The sequence below is a fragment of the Panthera leo genome, chromosome B3, assembly GCF_018350215.1.
Source record: "Panthera leo isolate Ple1 chromosome B3, P.leo_Ple1_pat1.1, whole genome shotgun sequence".
Taxonomy (NCBI): domain Eukaryota; kingdom Metazoa; phylum Chordata; class Mammalia; order Carnivora; family Felidae; genus Panthera; species Panthera leo.
Genome location: NC_056684.1, coordinates 131,559,252 through 131,580,776, shown reverse-complemented (window position 1 = coordinate 131,580,776; position 21,525 = coordinate 131,559,252). Strand labels below are relative to the sequence as shown.

Here is a 21,525-nt window from a genome sequence, read left to right as displayed (position 1 = left end):
GGCAAATGAAGCTAGCATGTCAGTATAGAGAGATAAGGGGCTCAGTTATTGCATTAAGACTGATATTATTAACCTAGGGCAAATGAGGATGTACAGATAGCTTCACATTTCTTAGTGAGGTGGTAGGGAATGTTATTTTAGAATATGGAGGTATTGAAGGAGGAACTCTGGTTGAAAAGGTTGGGAATTGGGAATGTAAGAAATGTGATGGAAACAGCAGATGAAAGGATTGTCAGGCCATAATAAGGGCCAAGTTAAAGTTAGGTAACATGAATTTGTAATTCAGTCAGTTAATTTATTTTTTTCTTCTATTAAAAGAGTCTGTTCTTCTAGGGTTACTGTATTCAAACATTTGTACTTAACTAAAAATCTGAAACTAATCACTGTCTCTAGAATAATTGAACTCCTGTCACTGTCTCTTCTTCTTTTTTTTTTTTTTTTTGAGTTATTGATGGCCAGCATTTTCATTCTTTAGTTGTTTTTTCCCCCTGAGATCTAGAGATTACCAAATGTTATATCAGCATTTCTATACTGAACTTTCTACATGAAGGGTTACAGTAAGATCACAAAACCATAGTCACACTTCTGTGTACACAGGAAATCACAGTATCAAATACTCTTCTTCACAAGGCCATAGGAAGCCGATCAAATTTGGAACATACCTTTAATAGACCTCAGATTTTCTTTCTTTTTTTTATCGAGGTATAATTGACACATAGCATATTAGTTTCAGGTGTACAACATAATGATCCAATATTTGCGTATATTGTGAAATAATCACTACGATAAATCTAGTTAACATCCATCACCATACATAGTTACAAAATGTTTTCTTTTTATGATGAAAATTTTTAAGATCTACTCTTTTAACAACTTTCAAATAGGCAATATAGTATTAATTATGATTATTATTAATATAGTGATTATTAATCATAGTCACCATGTATGCCCACCTGCCACTGGCAACCACCAATGTTTTTTGTATCTACGAGTTTGTTGTTTTGTTTAATGTTTTTAAATTTATTTTTGAGAGAGAGAGAGAGATACAGAGTGTGAGCAGGGGAGGGGCAGAGAGTGAGGAAGATCCAGAACCCGAAGCAGGCTCCAGTCTCTGAGCTGTCAGCACAGAGCCTGACACAGGGCTCAAACTCAAGAAACGTGAGATCATGACCTGAGGTGAAGTCAGATGCTTAACCGACTGAGCCACTCAGGCGCCCCTGTTTTTGTTTTTTTAGATTCCACATATCAATGAGATGGTATAGTGTTTGGCAAGATGTCATTCATTTTTATGGCTGAATAATATTCCATTGTGTATGTGTATTTACACACCATTTTCTTTACCCATTTATCTGTCAGGCACTTAGGTTGTTTCTGTATCTTGATTATTGTAAATAATGCTGCAGTGAACATGGGGGTGCATATGTCTTTTTGAGTTAGTGTTTTCATTTTCTTCAGATAAGTACCCAGGACTTGCTGGGTGGACTTGCTGCATCATATGGTAGTTCTATTTTTAATTTTTGAGAATTTGGTTTTTTTAATCCCTCTTCAATTGGACATTATTATTGTTTAATGCAGTCAGTGTTTACTTTGGCTTATCTATGCTTATTCACTTCTTCACATTTTCTTCTTGTATCTCAGACATTTTTTCTTTTATCATTTTCTTCTAAAATGTAGTCTTAGAGTTTCTTTAATAAAGACTTGTTGGCAATTCCTTCAGTTTGCTTTGTCTGAACCAGTGGAATTCCAAGTATAAGATGGTGGGAGTGGTCTGTTCCAGCAGCAAAAGTATTTTATCACTGACATTGCAATTCTTAAAAAGCAAACTGATTTTTTTAATTGACATATATTTGATGTTAGTTACATTTTCTGTTGCATCATAATTCAGTCTTGGTAGGTTTTACATTTTTAGGAATTTATCCATTTCTTCTAGGTTGTCCAATTTGTTGGCATTATAATTGTTCATAGTAGTCTCTTATGATCTTTTGTGTTTCTGTGGTATCATTTGTAACATCTCTTTCATTTCTGATTTTACTTATTTGTATCCTCTCTTGTTTCTTAGTGTAGCTAAAGGTTTGTCAATTTTATTTGTCTTTTCAAAGAACCAGTTATTAGTTTCATTAATTTTTCCTTTTATTACTTTAGTCTCTGTTTGATTTATTTCTGTTCTAATCTTTGTTATTTTCTTTCTTCTATTAACTTTGGCCTTCAGTTGTTCTTTTTTTCCTCTGGTTCCTTGAGGTGTAAAGTTAGGTTGTTTATTTGAGACTTTATTTCTTCAGGTAAGCGTTTATCACTGTGAACTTCCCTCTTAGAACTGTTTTTGTTGTATCCCATAAATTTTGGGATGTTACATTTCCATTTTTGTTTGTCTCGAGGTATTATTTGATTTCTCTTTTGAGTTCTTTGACCCATTGGTTGTTCAGTAGCATGCTGTTTAATCTCCGTGTATTTGTGAATTTTCCATTTTTTTCATGTAATTAGTTTCTAGTTCCATACTGTTGTAGTTGGAATAGATGCTTGATATGATTTTAGTCTAGATTTATTAATACTTGTTTTGTGGCCTAACATATGATCTGTCTTGGAAAATGTTCCACGTGCAGTCAAGAAGAATGTGTATTCTCTTGCTTTTGGATGGAATATTCTGTAAATATCTGTTAAGTCCGTCTGGTGTGACATGCCATTTAAGGGCAATGTTTCCTTAATAATTTTCTGTCTAGATGATCTATCCATTGATGTGAGTAAGGTATTAAAGTCCCCTACTATTATTGTATTGCTGTCTACTTCTTCCTTTAGGCCTGCTAACATGTGCTTTATGTATTTAGGTGCTCTTCTGTTGAGTGCATAAATATTAACAAACGTTACATCCTCCTGCATTGACTCCTTTATCCTTATGTATTGACCTTCTTTTCTTTGTCTCTTATTATAGTCTTTGTGTTAAAGTCAATTTTGTCTGACAAAAGTGTAGCTGCCCAGCTTCTTTTGGTTTCCATTTATATAGAATATCTTTTTTCAGGGGCGCCTGGGTGGCTCAGTCGGTTAAGCAGCCGACTTCGGCTCAGGTCATGATCTCGCGGTCCGTGAGTTCGAGCCCCGCGTCAGGCTCTGTGCTGACAGCTCAGAGCCTGGAGCCTGTTTCAGATTCTGTGTCTCCCTCTCTCTGACCCTCCCCCGTTCATGCTCTGTCTCTCTTTGTCTCAAAAATAAATAAATGTTAAAAAAAAAAAATTAAAAAAAAATAAAAATAAAAAAAAAAAAAAGAATATCTTTTTTCATTCCTGCACTTTTGTGTGTGACCTTACTTCTACAGTGTGTCTCTTGTAGGCAATAGATAGATGGGTCTTATATTTTTATTCTTTCAGCTACTCTGTCTTTTGATTGAAGCATTTAATACATTTTCATTTAAAATAATTATTGATAGGCATGTGTTTATTGCCATTTTGTTGTTTGCTAGCTGCTTTTTGCAAACCTGAATTTTTTTTTTTTTGAGGAAGAAATGTTTTTACTTTATTTTTTATTAATAATTTATTTTTTAATTTACATCCAAGTTAACATATGGTGCAACAGTGATTTCAGGAGTAGATTCCTTAATGTCCCTTACCCATGTAGCCCATCCCCTCTCCCACAATCTTTCTGGTAACCCTCTGTTTGTTCTCTCTATTTAAGAGTCTTATGTTTTGTCCCCCTCCCTGTTTTTATATTATTTTTGCCTCCCTTCCCTTATGTTCATCTGTATTGTATCTTAAAGTCCTCATATGAATGAAGTCATATGATATTTGTCTTTCTCCAACTGACTAATTTCACTTAGCATAATACCCTCTAGTTCCATTCACGTAGTTGCAAATGGCAAGATTTCATTCTTTTTGATTGCCGAGTGATACTCCATTGCATGCGTGTGTGTGTGTGTGTGTGTGTGTGTGTGTGTGTGTGTGTATACATATCTTCTTTATCCATTCATCCATCGATGGACATTTGGGCTCTTTCCATACTTTGGCTATTGTCAGTAGTACTGCTATAAACATTGGGGTGCATGTGCCCCTTCGAAACAGCGTATCTGTATCCCTTGGATAAATACCTAGTAGTACAATTGCTAAGTTGTAGGGTAGTTCTATTTTTAATTTTTTGAGGAACACCATACTGTTTTCCAGAGTGGATGCACCAGTTTGCATTCCCACCAGCAGTGCAAAAGAGATCCATCTTTCTCTACATCCTTGCCAACATCTATTGTTGCCTCAGTTGTTAATGTTAGCCATTCTGACAGGTGTGAGGTGGTATCTCATTGTGGTTTTAATTTGTATTTCCCTGATGATGAGTGATGTTGAGCATTTTCTCATGTGTCAGTTGGCCATCTGGATGTCTTCTTTGGAGAAGTGTCTGTTCATGTCTTTTGCCCATTTCTTCATTGGATTATTTGTTTTTTGGGTGTTGAGTTTCATAAGTTCTTCATAGATTTTGGATACTAACCCTTTATCTGATATGTCATTTGCAAATACCGTCTCCCATTCTCTCGGTTGCCTTTTAGTTTTGCTGATTGTTTCTTTCGCTGTGCAGAAGCTTTTCATTTTGATTTGGTCCCAACAGTTCATTTTTGCTTTGGTTTCCCTTGCCTCTGGAGATGTGTTGAGTAAGAAGTTGCAGCAGCCGAGGTCAAAGAGGTTTTTGCCTGCTCTCTCCTCGAGGATTTTGATGGCTTCCTGTCTTACACTTAGGTCTTTCATCCATTTTTGAGTTTATTTTTGTGTATGGTGTAAGAAAGTGGTCCAGGTTCATTCTTCTGCATGTCGCTCTCCAGTTTTCCCAGCACCACTTGCTGAAGAGACTGTCTTTATTCCATTGGATATTCTTTTCTGCTTTGTCAAAGATTAGTTGGCCATACGTTTCTGGGTCCATTTCTGGGTTCTCTATTCTGTTCCATTGATCTGAGTATCTGTTTTTATGCCGGTACCATACTGTCTTGATGATGACAGCTTTGTAATACAGCTTGAAGTCCGGGATTGTGATGCCTCCAGCTTTGGTTTTCTTTTTCAAGATTGCTTTGGCTATTCGGAGTCTTTTCTGGTTCCATACAAATTTTAGGATTGTTTGTTCTAGCTCTGTGAAGAATGCTGGTGTTATTTTGATAGGGATTGCACTGAATATGTAGATTGCTTTGGGTACTATTGACATTTTAACAGTATTTGTTCTTCCTATCCAAGAGCATGGAATATTTTTCCATTTTTTTGTGTGTCGTCTTCAATTTCTTTCATAAGCTTTCTATCGTTTTCAGTGTATAGATCTTTCACCTCTTTGGTAAGATTTATTCCTAGGTATTTTGTGGGTTTTGGTGCAATGGTAAATGAGATCGATTCCTTTATTTCTGTTTCTGTTGCTTCATTATTGGTGTATAGGAATGCAACCGATTTCTGTGCATTGATTTTATATCCTGCAACTTTGCTGAATTCACGGATCAGTTCTAACCGTTTTTTGGTGGAATCTTTCGGGTTTTCCATATAGAGTATCATGTCATCTGCGAAGAGTGAAAGTTTGACCTCCTCCTGGCTGATTTGGATGCCTTTTATTTCTTTGTGTTGTCTGATTGCTGAGGCTAAGACTTCCAATGCTATGTTGAATAACAGTGGTGAGAGTGGACATCCCTGCCTTGTTCCTGACCTTAGAGGGAAAGCTCTGTTTTTCTCCATTGAGGATGATATTAGCATTGGTGCAAACCTGAGTTTTTAAGAGGATTTTTATGTTTTAATTATGTAGTATTATTCCATGTCTTGGCTCACTTCATATTTTCTGTCTCTCTCTGCAGTATTCTGGAAATTTTAAGATCTTATTCTAGTTCTTAATTTTCTTTTTAAAAGTTTTTTATTTAAACTCCAGTTAACATACAGTGTAATATCAGTTTCAGGTGTACAATTTAGTGATTCAGGGCTTACATACAATGTCCACCCAGTGCACATCACAACAAATGCACTCTTGATACCCATCACCTGTGTCACTCATCTTCCACCCATCTCCATTCTGGGAACCATCTGTTTGTTCTCTGTAGTTAAGAGTCTGTTTCTTCATTTGCCTCTCTGTTTTTTTTTAATTTAACTTTTTATTTTTTAAAATTTACATCCAAATTAGCATATAGTGAAACAATCATTTTTTTTTTAACAGTTTTATTTATTTTTGAGAGAGAGACAGAGCTTGAGTAGGGGAGGGGCAGAGAGAGAGAGGGAGACACAGAATCTTAAGCAGGCTCCAGGCTCTGAGCTGTCAGCCCAGAGCCCAATGCGGAGCTCGAACCCACAAACTGTGAGATCATGACCTGAACTGAAGTCGGACGCTTAACTGACTGAGCCACCCAGGTGCCCCTGCCTCTCTCTTTTTATTTCCCTTCTCTCATTTGTTCTGTTTCTTAAATTCCACACATGAGTGAAATCAGATGGTAGTTGTCTTTCTCTGACTAACTTATTTTACTTAGCATTATACTCTCTAGCTCTATCCATGTCATTGAAAATGGCAAGATTTCGTTTTTGTTTTTTTTTTTTTTTTTTTTATGGCTGAATTATTAGCAGCTCTTTCTCTTTCACGTCTGCTGTTTAACCTACCTGTTAGGTGTGATAATTCTCATTTTTAGGAATTTTATTTTCTTTCAAATTCCTTAGATTTTTTATAACATATTCTTTGTGTTTTAGCTTTCCTTTTTTATGTCTTTAATCTTTACTTATCAGATAAAGATTATGAAATCTAGTTATCTGACATCCTTTGGGATCTGACTATGCTGTGTTTTTTTTCTGCTGTTTTGGTGTTATTTTTCTGCTGACTCCTTCCTGGTGTTCCATTTTATTTTGTGCTTGAATATTTGGATTATAAATTTATGTTTAATTGGGCTTTCTTTACTTGTGGGGTTTCTCTGAGAAGTCTGGATCAGAGGTATATTTCCAGAGTGATTTTGTGTTTCCTTCTCCCAGGTGCCTGGGTTGCTACTATCCAGAACTACTAAGGATTTTTTTTTTCACTAGGATTGCATAGATCATATAGTTAGTATAACTTCAAATCTAAGATCTGCATAAGCTATGCTGCATTTGTGAATCTTCAGTACAATTTTTCCCCTCTGTCTAGAACCCAAGTCAGGATATAGAAGTCTGTTTCCTGATGTCTTTCTCTACTGCCAGGCATATTTTTGAAACTTGCTCTTCCCTTGAGATATGATTGTAGTACTCAGTTAAAGGACAGTACAGGTATTTGGAGGTTTTGGGGGGTGGAAGGGGAAGAAACTGTATGTAGTTAAATCTGTATTTTCTTTCTTCATATATTTATAAAAGAAATGTTAAAAATCATTGAAACTAATAGTATAATTAAGTACAAAATTTGTAAATATAAATCAAGTGAAAAGACACAATTATAAAAATATATCTGTATTACCTTATTTTAATTAATAATTTGTTTAAAAATAAATACTTCATAAAATGGAGAAACTTTCAGCATGGAAACTTGGAAATGCAATAATCTTTCTTTTTAAAGCAGTCTTAACAAGAAAGCCCATTAATGGTATTGTTATTGAGTTGCAAAAGTAATTAGTTTTGTGCAAATTTTCCCAGATGTTCAAAAGGCCCTATATTATACTTCATACTAATCTGAGTAAGGTGAAAATATATAAATAAAATCCAGTTCCAAATTTCCTCTGACTTATCATATACTGCTCTCTCTTATTTGAGGACATCTTTTTTAATAACTTTTAATTTTTCTTAGTAGGGACTATAGCTCTTTTATTGATAACAAGCTATAATGTTTGCTTGAAAGGAAGCATTTCCAGTTTTCTTTGTCCTTAGATTTGAGATTTATAGAAGGAAATTCTAATTTACTACTGTCATGTCTAATGTGGATTGAATTGTGTCCCCCAAAATGATATGTGTAAGTCCTAACCCACTTACATTTTAATGTGACCTTATTTGGAAATAGGGTCTTTGCAAATGTAATCAAGATGAGGTCATAGTGAATCAGGATGCACTCTACACTGAATGACTAGTATGTGTTCTTATAAGAAGGCTGTGTGGAGACACAGACACAAAGGGAGAGTGTGATGTAATAACAGGAGGCAGAAATTGAGGTGATGAGTCTACAAGCCAAGGAACATCAAGGATTAGTGGCAAACTCCAGAAGCCAGGGAGAAGAAAGGAAGGATCCTTCCTAGAGCTTTCAGAGGAGCATAGTCCTGCCTACACCTTGATTTCAGACCCTAAATTCCAGAAGTGTGAAAGAATACATTTCTGTTGTTTTAAGCGACTCAGTTTGTGGTAATTGTAATAGCAGCTCTAGGACACTAATACAGCGTTCACATTCGACTTGTAGAAAAAGTCTTTGAACTAGAGGAAGAATTATTCACGCAAAGCTTTGCTCAGTTGATTGTCATCTCCATAAAGCTTGAGAGAAGTAGGAAAATATTCTGGATGCCTTAAGATGCGGATGATCCAGATATCAGATTATTTTTAAATTTGGAAATAATGTATTACACCTTCAGTATTGGTATTTTGGAACTTAAAAGTAACCTAGAACTTGAAAACCAGTACTGGATGACTACATCGACTGTATAACCCTTAAAAGATTGCAGTTTTATCCAGGAAGCCCAGGACCAAGATATCTCCTGTACCCTCAGAGCAGCTGTGACTTTATTTTACTACTCTCGTTTTTTTTGCCCTTTATTTAGTTTTCATCCCTGGGAGGGTTTTTTTGTTTGTTGGTTGGTTTGTTTTTAGTTTTTAAGGAGCTCAGCTATGCATTTAAAAGGATGCTTATTAGGTTAATGTTTGCTTAAACCCAACTTTCCCCCTGCTCTAAGCCTCCGTTCAGCCAGCTGAATAGGGTTGAATACAGTGTGCAGTTGTGATGACTAGTCTCACTACCATTTTGTTTCTCTGCTCTCCTTTGTGGCAGAACTCCTCGAAATGGGTGATACTCAAAAGGCGATACTGTCTTCTCTATTTTCACATGACATTTGCTTCACAAACCTTACCCCAGTTAGGCTTTTGTTTCTATTTGTCCATTGAATCTGCTGCCAATCTCTTGGTCACCTCTGGGTCCTCACTCTACCTCACAGTAGTTTTTGACATAACTGATCATCCCTTCTTTTCTGAAATACATTTTTCACTTGGCTTTGGAACCCATGCATGTCTTTCTCCCTCTCTATCTTATTGACTTCTTTTTTTCTTCTTCCCTTAACTGGCTCTGCCTCTTCTTCCTACTCTCTACATATAGAAATGCTCCTGGGTTCTCCCTGGCTGTTTTTATTTCATTTGTACACTTGCACTTTGTGTGACTATATCAGTCATTGTCCAGTTAGAAGACAGACACTATACTAGTTATTTTAACATGGAAATTTTAATAATAAGAATTATTAACTAGTAGAAGGTGTTTACCTACTGAAGGCTGTAGAAAGCAGCTACTAGGCCTAGTTAGCTGAGGGATAATAAAGAAAGAAGTTAAAGGAGATGCAGAGGTGTTTGGAAAGGGTGTAACTGCCATCATAACAGTCTGTCAGTGGTGAAGAAGCTTGCCAGAGAGTGCAGGCTTCCCTCAGTGGAACAGAGAGACAGTGGTCACTGGCTAAAGGAAAAGCTTGCCAGAGGGTACAGACCAGAACTGAATGGCAAGTGGGCTTTTTGGAGAAGAACTTAACCCAGGACAAAGTTGACTGTTGACTGGTGAGGGCCGCTGCTGTCTTAGCAGAGCATCTTGCTAGAGACTGCAAACCACAGCTGAATCGTTAGGCCCATTACTGCGACAGCGGGGAAATTTGCTGAAATTTGCTGCCGCAGTGGGGACAGCGGGGAGGGGGGGGGTGCTGCCGCAGTGGGGGGGTGCTGCCGCCGTGGGGGTGCTTCAGGCTCCCTGCACACCAGTGCTCTGGCTCTGTAGGTAAAATCCAACACTGGAAGCCTAAAGGAGAGCCCCTTTCTCCTGCTTTGGACTTGTAGTGTCTTTCCAGCACCCTCTATTGGCAAAGCTTTGTATCAGCGGGCAAAAGAGAGAAGTCTACAAGGCCCAAAGAATGGTAGATTTGGAACTAAGAGGCAATAAATAATAACTGGCACAGACTATCCCTTTGTCTAATTAGCGTCCCTGTACATCTTTTACAAACACTTGAACTTCAGTATAACCACAGAACTAACCTTATGTTTATGTTCTACCCAAAAAGTTTCTAACCAAAGAGATGCAATTATTCCTGGTACAAGTGAAGAAATTCTCACCCTCTCCCCCAAATTCGAAGACATACAGTTCCCACAGTTATTGTATTCATTCCAACATGATTCTACTCATGACTCTGAAATTCATAGTCTTACTGAATATTCTTTTACTTCAGACTAAATTGTAAAGTTAACCATCAACAAACTTATGTAAAGTATTAAAAAGAAGAGAGAAGGAAGCAAAAATAATATAAAAACAAGGAGGGGAACAAACCATAAGAGACTCTTAAATACAGACAACAAACTGAGGGTTGCTGAAGGGGTGTTGGGTGGGGGATGGGCTAAATGGGCAAGGGGCATTAAGGAAGACACTTGGGATAAGCACTCGGTGTTATATGTAAGTGATGAATCACTAAATTCTGTTCTTCAAATCATTACGCTGTATGTTAATTAACTTGGATGTAATTATTTAAAAAACAAAAAAAAGTAAATAGCTTATATATACACAAGCATTTATGTCTAGTCCTTATTTCTGTAACTGGCTATGGGCTGTGATTGATAACTCTTTTTGTTTGTTTTTTAAATTATTCTTGGTGCCCTAACCCCCTTTTTTTCCTAATGTTTATTTTTGAGAGAAAGAACAAGCAGGGAAGGGGCAGAGAGAGGGGAGGACAGAGGATCCGAAGTGGGCTCAGTGCTGACAGCAGAGAGCCCGATGTGGAGCTTGAACTCATGAACCATGAGATCATGACCTGAGCTGAAGTCGGACATTTAAGCGACTGAGCCAGTCAGGCGCCTGTGGTTGTCATCTCTGACTTCCTTCTTCTTCTACCCATTTCATATTTTCTTTGTCCTGAGCCAGAAACCTCAGGTGGTTGGAGTTACTTAGCTCATGAGTAACCCAAACCTTCATTGCTAAATTAGGTGAAATTTCAATATTTCTACCTGTTTTTTTCCTGGTTTTCTATTAAGTTTCACTATTGGTCATAGAAGACTAAGGGGCATACTAATGAACCCTCCAGGTCCCAGATATAGTCTCCTTTGCCCTCGGTGTGTAGCAGTAACTCAGTTTCCCCTCTATAATTGCGATCAGCCACTCCAGCAAGAAGAGTAACAGCCCCTTTCTTTGCCTGTTGTTTCACTGTCCTAAGGAGCCCAACATGACCAGGTGGCAGTCTACATTCCCATTCAGAGGAATCAGTATGTTCCCTGGTAAAAGAATTGTCCCTGCTCTTAGGAGTCAAGACTAAATAAGCAGAGCTCAGATTTGCCAGGATGCAAAACAAAATAGTGCAAGTTGATTATTAGATTTAGTAGTGAGAAGAATCACTCCCACTTCTTGATTTTCCAGACCCATGTAACTAGCCATGAGGTAGACAGCACCATGTAATGAACTGTGATTCAAAGTATATATTGCATTCTGTAAGACAAAAGCCCAGTCTTTCAGGGTGTTGTTTCCCAGATGGTGACATCAATTAGTTTTCAGTAAGCCATACTAGCTTTCTTGGAGTAGTGGGAGTTGTGATAAAATCATTTAATTCCATGGGTATGAGCCTAATGCACATTTTTTGCCTGAAGTTCCTTGATCAGAAGCATGGAATTCTATGTTAGTGGATAGGGCATCCATCCCATGTGTCCATGGATGATGGTGCTAGCAGAAGCATAATGGTCAGTCAGGTAAGGCAAATCCAGGATTCACATCTATTCTCGTGAAGATGAATCTTTGCCTTCTCCAAAGAAGAAGAGGTCCAGTATAGTCAACATGCTACCAGCTGGCTGGCCAATCTCCCTGGGGAATGGTGCCATGTCAGAAGTTCGGTTGCTCTCTACTGTTAGCAGAGTAGACACTCAGTGGTAATGGTAGTGGTAGCAAGATAACCTTGGAAAAGAGAGTTCATGTTTTCTAACTCAAGCATAAACTCCATCCATGCTACTTACCACAAGCCCACGGAGTAAGTGCTAGCTGCCTAGGAAAAGAGGCTGCTCTGAGGTCCCTAGAGCATTTATTTTGTGTATCTGATTACTGAGAGTCTCCTCTGTAGTGGATGCTTTTTGTTGGGCATTCCCTGAGATGCAAAAATCTTCACACCTGTGCCCTTTCTGAAAGTTCGATTTTCCAGATTTCCTCATCTCTAATCTTCTAATCCTGAAAGAATTCAGTCCCTAACTGATTATTCAGATAGTTCACAGTTGCTAATGAGTCCATGTAAATCTGTCTATCCTGTCATCTGTCACTACAAATGTGGAAAACTAAATGTACCTGCTCCAGGTGCTGCCTGTTGTGAAATGTTACTTCAAAGCTGTCCCTCAGGGCCACCACCGAGTAGGGCTCTAGTGCTTTCAGGTGGGTGCTGACATATACTGCATAGAAGCATCTGTAAATATGGCTCATTGTTTTTCTTCCTCATTCAGCTGATAATCAATGAATACCCTTGAGGCCATAGGTATAGATAGAGAGAGAGACGAGGTATTGCAGCAGGAATTATTGATGGATCCTGAGCCACCTGTTCATTACTTCTGGCTTCCAAATCTATCCAAGGCTCATCTTTTATATCCCTTTTCCACTTGATGATAGATTGCTGTTGTGCATACCCCATCTGTGACTAGGTTGGTCATGTAACTTTCGGTTCATGATGTTCCGGAAGCTTAAGATACACAGTCACTTGATATCCCATAGTTAGGCATTTACTGTCTACCAAGGCCTAGTAGCAAGGCTGAAACTCCTTCTGAAAAGAAAATTAGTTATTTGCAAAGGAGAGCATGGATTTTCTCCCAAATCTAAGAGATCTGCAGTATGATTCTCCTTTGGTAGCTTTCCAGAGACATTCTTCTGGAAACAGCATTTCTGTTTACCACAGACAGTTTGAGTATCATTAGATTTGCTAGATGATAAGGGCCCAGTGGAAGATCAGCTTGCCTTCTCTTGTTCTGGCCCCAGGGAAGCCTCATAGTGACTTGATAGTTGGGTAGAAACAGCTCACTCAAATGTGGTGTAGGCTTCCAAAAAGGTATACCAGGCATTTTGCTCCTTTTGTTTATAGTGGGTAATGGAAAATATAGCAATTTGTCTTTCACCTTGGAGGAAATATCTTAATATGCTCCCGATCATTGGATCCCCAGAAGCTTCACTGAGATGGCAGGTTCCTTAATTTTTGTAGGAATTATCTTCTGCTGTCTCAGTTCACTTAGGTCTTACTAAGGCATCTAAAGTTGTTGCTTCCTGTTCCCCAGATCCATTCTGCATAATGTCATCAATGTAGTGGACCATTGAGATTTTTTGTGGAATGTCCAGACGATCAGGATCTCTGTGGACTATATTATGGCAAAAAACAGGAGAGTTGAATAGCCCTGAGGCAAGGCTTTGAAGGTATACACAGATACAAGCCAGGTAAAAGCAGACTGCTCTGGTGGTCCTTACAAATCGGGATGGAGGAAAAAAAAAAAAAAAGCATTAACCAGGGCAATAGCTGCATGCAAAATGCCAGGGATTGTGTTTGTTTTTTCTGGTAAAGATCTGGAAGAGTAGCTTCAGTTAGCATTGCTACCTGATTAAATTTATTATCCGTAGGTCGTATCTGAAATCCATCTTATTTCACACAGACCAAACAGGCAAGTTTAAATGTGATAGGTATTCTTACTACTGCATATTTCAAGTCTTTGGTGGTATCGCTGATATTTGTAATTTTGTAATTCTGAGGCTTGCAGTTTTGCTTCTGATTTATTGTCTTGATAGAGGAATTTCCAGGGGTTTTCACTTATTTCTTCCTGTTATAATGACTCTTACCCATGGATCACAGAGCCAGCCTAGTGGATTCTACAAGTTGCCAGGTATATCTGTTACAATTCACGAACTGGATGGAATCCACAGAATTAACGTCAGTTCAGAGCCCCTGTTTACTAACTCCTGATAGTATGGGTATTCCTTTCATGGAAACAATCATTCTTGGCCACCGATTGTTAGAGGAAGATTTACTTTATATGATGACATTGCTATAGGTTCCTCCTCAGTGGGACTTAGCCTTCGCTTTTTAACCAAGGGGCTCTGAGTATATGAATTGACGTTGGACTGAAAATAGGATGAGAATTTAAGTCTGGTTTTTTTAGCCACCAGGTCTGGGGTTTTTTCTGTCATATAGATCAAAGACTAATTTAGTAGCCTACTCATCTATTGAATTCCTGCAGACACCATGATTGATTAGTCACCAAAAGAAATCTCCACAGGCCAAAACATTCTGATTATTAGTGTATTCCTGCTGCCATTTTCGGTAAAGAACCTGCCCTTTTAAGTGCTGCTACGTGGCTTCTGCATTTCCTAGGTTATCCCTGTTGAATCAGGGAGCCCATATTATTGGGGACAGCTCTCATTCCTGATCTACATAGGAGGACATCAAAGAACTTTTCAAGGATGTAGATGCTGCCCTTAGTTAATGTATTTCTAAATGCTCTTATGAAGGAACTAGTTTTTAGACTTTTTGGGGGGATGTAGTTGGTGGGTGAGTGTACACGTTGCCTATGAAAAATCTACTTCAGTGTTCTTACCTCCCTAAACTTTTTGATTCCTCCCTCTATATCAGAGGTCAGCAAATCCAGCCCACCTCCTGATTGTGTACATGTCATTGGAACACAACCATGTCCATTCATTTATGTATTGTCTGAGATCTGTTTTTGCACTATAACAGAGTTGAGTAGTTGTGACAGAGATCATATGGCCTGCAGTGCTGAAAATATTTACTGTCTGGTCCTTTAAGAAAATGTTTGCTAACCTCTGCGTTAGAGCACGCGCGAGATTTGATCCAAGCTGAGGATCTAGTGACAGCAGAGAAGTGGTTGTTAATGGTTCTTCGTAAGGTTAAATATCCCTTCAAGGTATATGCACCAGAAGGCCAGTCTTCCCAGACACAGGAGAGCAAACTATTTGCACTGGCTGTGAGACTCTGAATAATACAGAAATTAAAGATTTTCAGTTTTGTCTGAATCCAGTCAGATGCTCCCATTCCACAGTCCAAATTTCTTCCTTTACCAATCAAGAAATTTGGTGAGTCTGGGAATTCAACTCACATTGTAAATTTGCAACCTGCACAATTAAGTTTTGTATTTAATTTTCAGCCACATCAGCCCTGTCAGAGATTCTTCTAGGTCTGCAGTGTAAGCTCTCTCTATTCAGACCATGACAGATGCTGAAGGGTTAAGGACCAGAGCATGTTACATCTTTCTGTTAAATGTTCTATGCACTCGGAATCTTTTGCACAGCACAGTCCTTGTGGTCATCATTATTTTTGTGATGGTCAAAGGCAGCAGCCTCTTGGACTCCCAGGGCATTTTACTTCAGTAGAAGTGACAGTGAACTGCAGGATGTAGGAGACAACTTGATTGTTATGGCAATGCATACCTTGATTACTGACATCCCATTTCCCATTGGCAAGGGCCCAGCACTGTGCTTAAGCCCAAAGGCATGACTAAGCCAATTCCAAAAATCCCATCTTTAGTGATCTGTCTCCTGTGACTACTTCAGTATCAATTCTGTATCAATCAAGAGACAGAAACCACCCCAGGAATTGGAATAGGGAAAATTTAATAAGAATAAGTGTTAACTAATGAAAGGTGGTATTCTAAGGGGTATAGAAGTAGCAACTGCAAAAAGCAGCTACCAGCTGTAGGGCTAGTGGATGGTGATTAAGGAATGAACCCTTCCCCTCTTTTCCCGAGATTCATATCTCTTTAGAAAGGATGTGGGTGCAAGTGGAAAAGAAGCTTGCCAAAGGGCTGATGTAGGAAATCTTTTGCTATGGGGGGCAGAGAAAATCTCCCATCCCCAACTGCATCCCAACATCTACCCCTACCCCTTCATTAATCTAATCCACTGGTTCTAGCACACCAGAGGAAGGAAAAATCCCTTCCTTCTTCTTTGGCCTTATAGGGGCCCTCCAGTACAGTACCCTCCATCGGCTAAAATCAAGTTTAGGAAAAGGAAAAAATGTCAGCAGGGCTCAGCTGTATTGTATAGCAGGAAAGAAAGGTTGGATTTGGAGCTGAGAGTCAATAAATTAATAACAAGCTCTTATCCAGTTTCATGACTGTGATGACTACTGTCTACCATGCTACGTCTTCCATACTTATATCTCCAGTTTAGCCTCTCCCTTGAACTCCAGACAAGTATAATTATATCATACTGGCTTATTGATATCTTCACTTGAATTTGTCATAGGTATCCTTAGCTTCATGGGTACAAAATCAAACACATGTACCTCTGCTAGTTTTTTCCATCTTGGTAAATGACATCATCATTAAAAAAAAAAAAAATAGCCTTGACTTTTATCTTTTTCTCCTATTCTGCTCCCAGTTAGTCAAAGTCCTGCCAGCTCTGTCTTCAAAGTATACCTCTACTCCAGCTACCCTGCTCCGGACCATCATCATCTCTTACTCCTAAATCTCAGAAATCATCCTAGATTTATTCATTACCAATGTATTCTTGATAATTAAATGATAATACATGACTTATTCTCAATTTATTCTGTAACTTTTCATTTTGTAAGAGCTGTACCTCATCCCTCCCTCTCTAAATTTTATGCAAACACTAAAAACCTTAGGACTTTTGAATATGTCTGCTGTATCCTTTGCTGTCAGGCTAACCCCATTATTGTTTATTTCCCAGTACATATTAACCCTGATTTTTAAAAATTAATATTAGCATTATTATTTCTTCATGCATGGTTAGATCTTCCATGCATTAATAGATCTTCCTAGTTTTGCCTAATAATTGTTTATTGTCATATTTTTTTTCAAATTTGAAAGCATATTTATAAAGATGGCCTTTTTTCTTAAATTTCTGATTGTAGAATAGAAACTACAGAGGTAGCAACCACTTAAAAAAATATTTCCACGTATGTCATTGGCTTTTTATGTTAGCTAAAATCTCTCGTTCTTTCTCATCAACTTAGTTTTTTAAATAAATATTAGTCCTTACTTTAGTTATGTCCAGAAGAGAAGATGGTTTGTATTAATTATTGCCTAATTACCACTGATTTCTGTAGAAAACTTTGTTGCCTGCATCCTGTGACTCCTTTTGAATATTGATTTGAGATCATAATGAATACAGGAACTCTCTTTGACAATAAAAGTTCCTTAACATGATTTTTTTAAATAGAAGAAAATCGCCCAATATATGCTCTCTTTTAGGTGGGAGATGTTGCTGTTTTTCTCCTGATGGTAAAGCTTTAGCTGTAGGTCTGAATGATGGAAGTTTCTTAATGGCAAATGCAGATACTCTAGAAGATCTTGTGTCTTTTCATCACAGGAAAGATATTATTTCGGACATTCGATTTTCACCAGGTAAGATATCATTGAAATCATATTTGATTATTAACTTGAGTCAGACAATGAGTAAATATATCCATATGTAATTTTTATTAACCATTATGTTATCTTGGAATTTTAATTTTTTGACTAGAAAAGACAGTATGGTAAGAAGTAAAATTCCTGTATTAGATCAGTGGCAAAATATCTGGCTTAGTGCCAATTCTGTCACTAAATTTTCTATGTGATTTTCTCTGAGTTTGAGTTTCCTCATTTCTAACATAAAAGGGATTGGATGACAACCTTCATTATATTCTTAATACTTTTGAAATTTTGCATTAATTTTGCTTCATCAGTTTCCGTGTATTCATTATCTCTGACAAAACCCACTATACTCTGGGAATTGCTAATGTTAGGGCAAAATTTACTCATTATTTTACTTTTATTTTTTCTACATATAAAGGGTTATTTTTTTGTTTTGTTTTTAGTTAAATACAGTGTATTGGATTACATTGTATATAATTTTTGGCCTTTTCTATCCACTGAACTATCTCACTATGCTAAAGAGGACATTTTCTTTTGTTAACCATAATGTACTTGAAAAATATAGTTACTGTTTGTCATTTTATACACATTTTGTTATAATTTACAAAACACCTAAGTGTTCTTCCCAAAAAATGTTAAGAAAATTAAGTCTAGTTGTAGAGTGTAAAAAAACATTTCTAAAGAGAGACAATCTCAAGCAAATATGTTTCTATTCTAGGTTCTGGGAAATATCTTGCGGTAGCATCCCATGACAGTTTTATAGATATATACAATGTGATGAGTAGTAAAAGAGTAGGAATATGCAAAGGCGCTACCAGTTACATAACCCATGTTGATTGGGATATTAGAGGTAAGAATTTAAATAACTTACTATTTGGTAAAAGTTTCATTTGATTTAGTATAGCTCCTTTAAAGAAACTTTAAAAAAGTGATTCAACAGATGAGTTCAAAATCATTGTGAGACACATTGTTCTCAAAATTATTTTCCACTACTTTATTTCACATCTGAAGGTGAATGCTGTGAGTTAAAACTTTTCAGTACTTCCAGTATCATAATTCACATGATAGAATGGTAAGTGATAAATTCTTTAATTTGTAAAGTAACTTCAATATTATATAAAAAGTTTTTCAGTTATTTGTCCTATTTTTTAATATAGTTTTTTAAAGTTTATCCATCTGTTTTGAGAGAGAGAGAGTGGGGGAGGAGCAGAGAGAGAGGGAGAGGGAGAATGAATCCCAAGGAGGCTCTGTGCTGTCAGTGCAGAGCCCACAATGCAGGGCTCAAACTCACAAACCATGAGAGCATGACCTGAGCTGAAACCAAGATTTGGAGGCCCAACTGACTGAGCCACCCAGGCACCCCTGTTTGTCCTGGTTTTTGTCAGATAAGCTTAGTGTAAATAATAACTGAAAATTTGGGAAAAAGATATGTTAGTGAGGATATTAATGTCATTTCCCCATCATTCGATCAAACACAGTTCTTAAAATCAGTCACGGTTGTATAACATACATAATTTAATGAGTGTCTTTGTTTTTTCAGCAGAACGCATTGCATATGGCAGTGTTAAATAATTTGGATAAATGCTAAGTGTTTTAAATGCTCCATTTTTAAGGATTTTTGTTTCATGTCTTCATTTATATAAATCTAGTATTAAAGTTTTTCCAAATATAATTAAACAAAATGCTTTTTAAAAAAAAAAAGTCCTCAAATTTCTATCTAGGGTTTTTTTTTTATATGCATGATAACAGAAATAGTTTTTATGTATATACATACACAAAAATTAAATAATTTATGAATTCATTATGTGGTTGTGGAGGAAAATGTTTTTCATGTTTAAGCTTAATTTTTCCCATGAAAGTTAAACATCCTCATTCCAAGGAAGATGGCAGAGTAGGAGAATGCTAGACTCACCTTGTCTCAGATACAACTAGGTAACACCCACATCAGTGTAAATAACCCAGAAAATGACCCAAAGACTGGCAGACCAGATTCTCCAAAGCTGAATGTTGAGAAGAGTTCATGTGAAGAGGGCAGGAAGGGTGGAGATGCCGTTGGGAGCTAAAGGGACCCACAGGACTGTCTGCAGGAGGGAGGGACACTGTGAACTTGAAGAGGGGAGAGAAACAGACTCTCACACTGGGGAGCCCACAGGGGAAAGACAAAACATTTGGCTTTGAAAACCAAAGGGGTTGAATTCCGCACATTCTTAGTCAGCAGGGTTTAACACCTAGAACTTTAAAAATCAGCCCTGGAGGGGCAGGGGCACCTGTGTGGCTCAGTAGATTAAGCATCCAACTTTGGCTCAGGTCATGATCTCGCAGTTCTTGGGGAGAGAGGATAACAACACACACCAGTGGGATGGGGACAGGCATCTCATCTGACTGCAAGCCCTGCCCACCAATGAAAGCTTCTCAGGGGACAACACAGGGAAAGTTCCCTGTAGTTTGGTGCCACTACATCTCTGGCAAATACCTGGTCTGACTCAACTTAAGCCCAAGGTGGCCCTAGACTGGTCCACTAAGAACACAAGGATAAACCCTGCCCATCGTCAGCAAAGAGAACCATTGCAGATGACTGGATTGAGGGCAAAAGCTGCTCAGCAACCATAGCAGGGCACAGGCAACACACACAGGAGATGCTCCCGAAGTAAATGGGACATTGCACTGCAGAGCACCACAGGACCTCTCTTTCACAAGGCCACCTCTCTTTCTTTTCTTTTTTCTTCTCTTTTCTTTTCTTTTTTCTTTCTTTCAGAGCATGCGACCAGAAAAAGGGCAGAGGGAGAGAAAGAGAATCCAAGCAGGCTCCACGCCTCAGCACGGAGTCTGACATGGGGCTCAGTCCCATGACCCTGGGATCATGACCTGAGCCAAAATTAAGAGTTGGGTGTTTAACCGATTGGGCCACCCAGGTGCCCCTAAGACCACTACTTTCAGGAGCAGGAGGTGTGGCTGACTTTCCTAACATGTAGAAATATACATAGAGAGTTAGACAAATGAGAAGAGAGGGATATGTCCCAAGTGAAAGAAGGGGACAAAATCACAACAAGAGAGCTAAATGAAACGGAGATAATGAACATGGCTGATAGAGAATTTAAAGTAATGGTCATAAAGATACTCGCTGCACTTGAGAAAAGAGTAGATGATCTCAATGAGACCCTTAATAAAGAGATAGAAAACATAAAAAACCAATCAGAGATGAAGAACTCAATAACTGAAATTGAAAATACACTAGATGGAATAAATAGTACAGTAGAGGAAGCAGAAGCATGGATTAGCGACCCATAGGACAGAATAATGGAAAGCAATCAGTCTGAACAGGAGAGACAAAAAATAATAAATGAAAATAGACTTAGGGAACTTAGTGACACCATCAAGTATAATAACATTTGCATTATAGGGATCCCAAAGGAGAAGAGAAAGAAAGAGCGGTATAACATTTATTTGAAGAAATAATAACTGTAAACTTCTCGAACCTGGGAAAGGAAACAGAAATCCATATCCAGGACGTGCAGAGAACCCCCAACAAAACCAACCCAAAGAGGTTCACACCAAGACACATAGTAATTAAAATGACAAAAAGGAGTGACAAAGAATTTTAAGGGCAGCAACAGAAGACAGTTATATACCAGAAAAACCCCATAAGGCTATCACCAGATTTTTAGCAGACACTTTGCAGACTAGAAGGGATTGGCATGATATATTTAGAGTGTTGAAAGAAAAAAAAAACCTGCAGCCAAGAATACTGTATCCAGCAAGGCTGCACCTCAGCGTAGGAGAGTTTCCCAGACAAGCAAAGGCTAAAGGAATTCATTACCATTAAGCCAGCCCTATAAGAATTATTAAAGGGGATGTTCTGAGTGGAAAGAAAAGATCATAAGTAAGAGTAAGAAAAGCAGGAAGCACAAAAGCAGTAAAATTAAGTATATTTACAAAAATCAGTCAAGGGATTTACAAATAAAAGGAAGTAAAGTATGACACCACGTACCTGAAATGGGGAGAAGAGTAAAGAATGGATTCAAACTTAAGCATC

The 21,525-nt window shown here is 37.8% G+C and overlaps 1 protein-coding gene across 5 annotated transcripts in view; it reads left to right on the top strand.

Annotated features, from left to right (window-relative positions):
* The window catches only part of EML5 (EMAP like 5), a 185,567-nt gene that overhangs the window by 109,083 nt on the left and 54,959 nt on the right, over positions 1 to 21,525 (top strand). For all 5 annotated transcript variants that reach the window (XM_042944025.1, XM_042944024.1, XM_042944023.1 and 2 more), the window contains 2 exons: positions 17,331 to 17,483; positions 18,211 to 18,342. In XM_042944025.1, the coding sequence (XP_042799959.1) occupies positions 17,331 to 17,483; positions 18,211 to 18,342 (285 nt within the window). The remainder of the gene's footprint in view (positions 1 to 17,330; positions 17,484 to 18,210; positions 18,343 to 21,525) is intronic.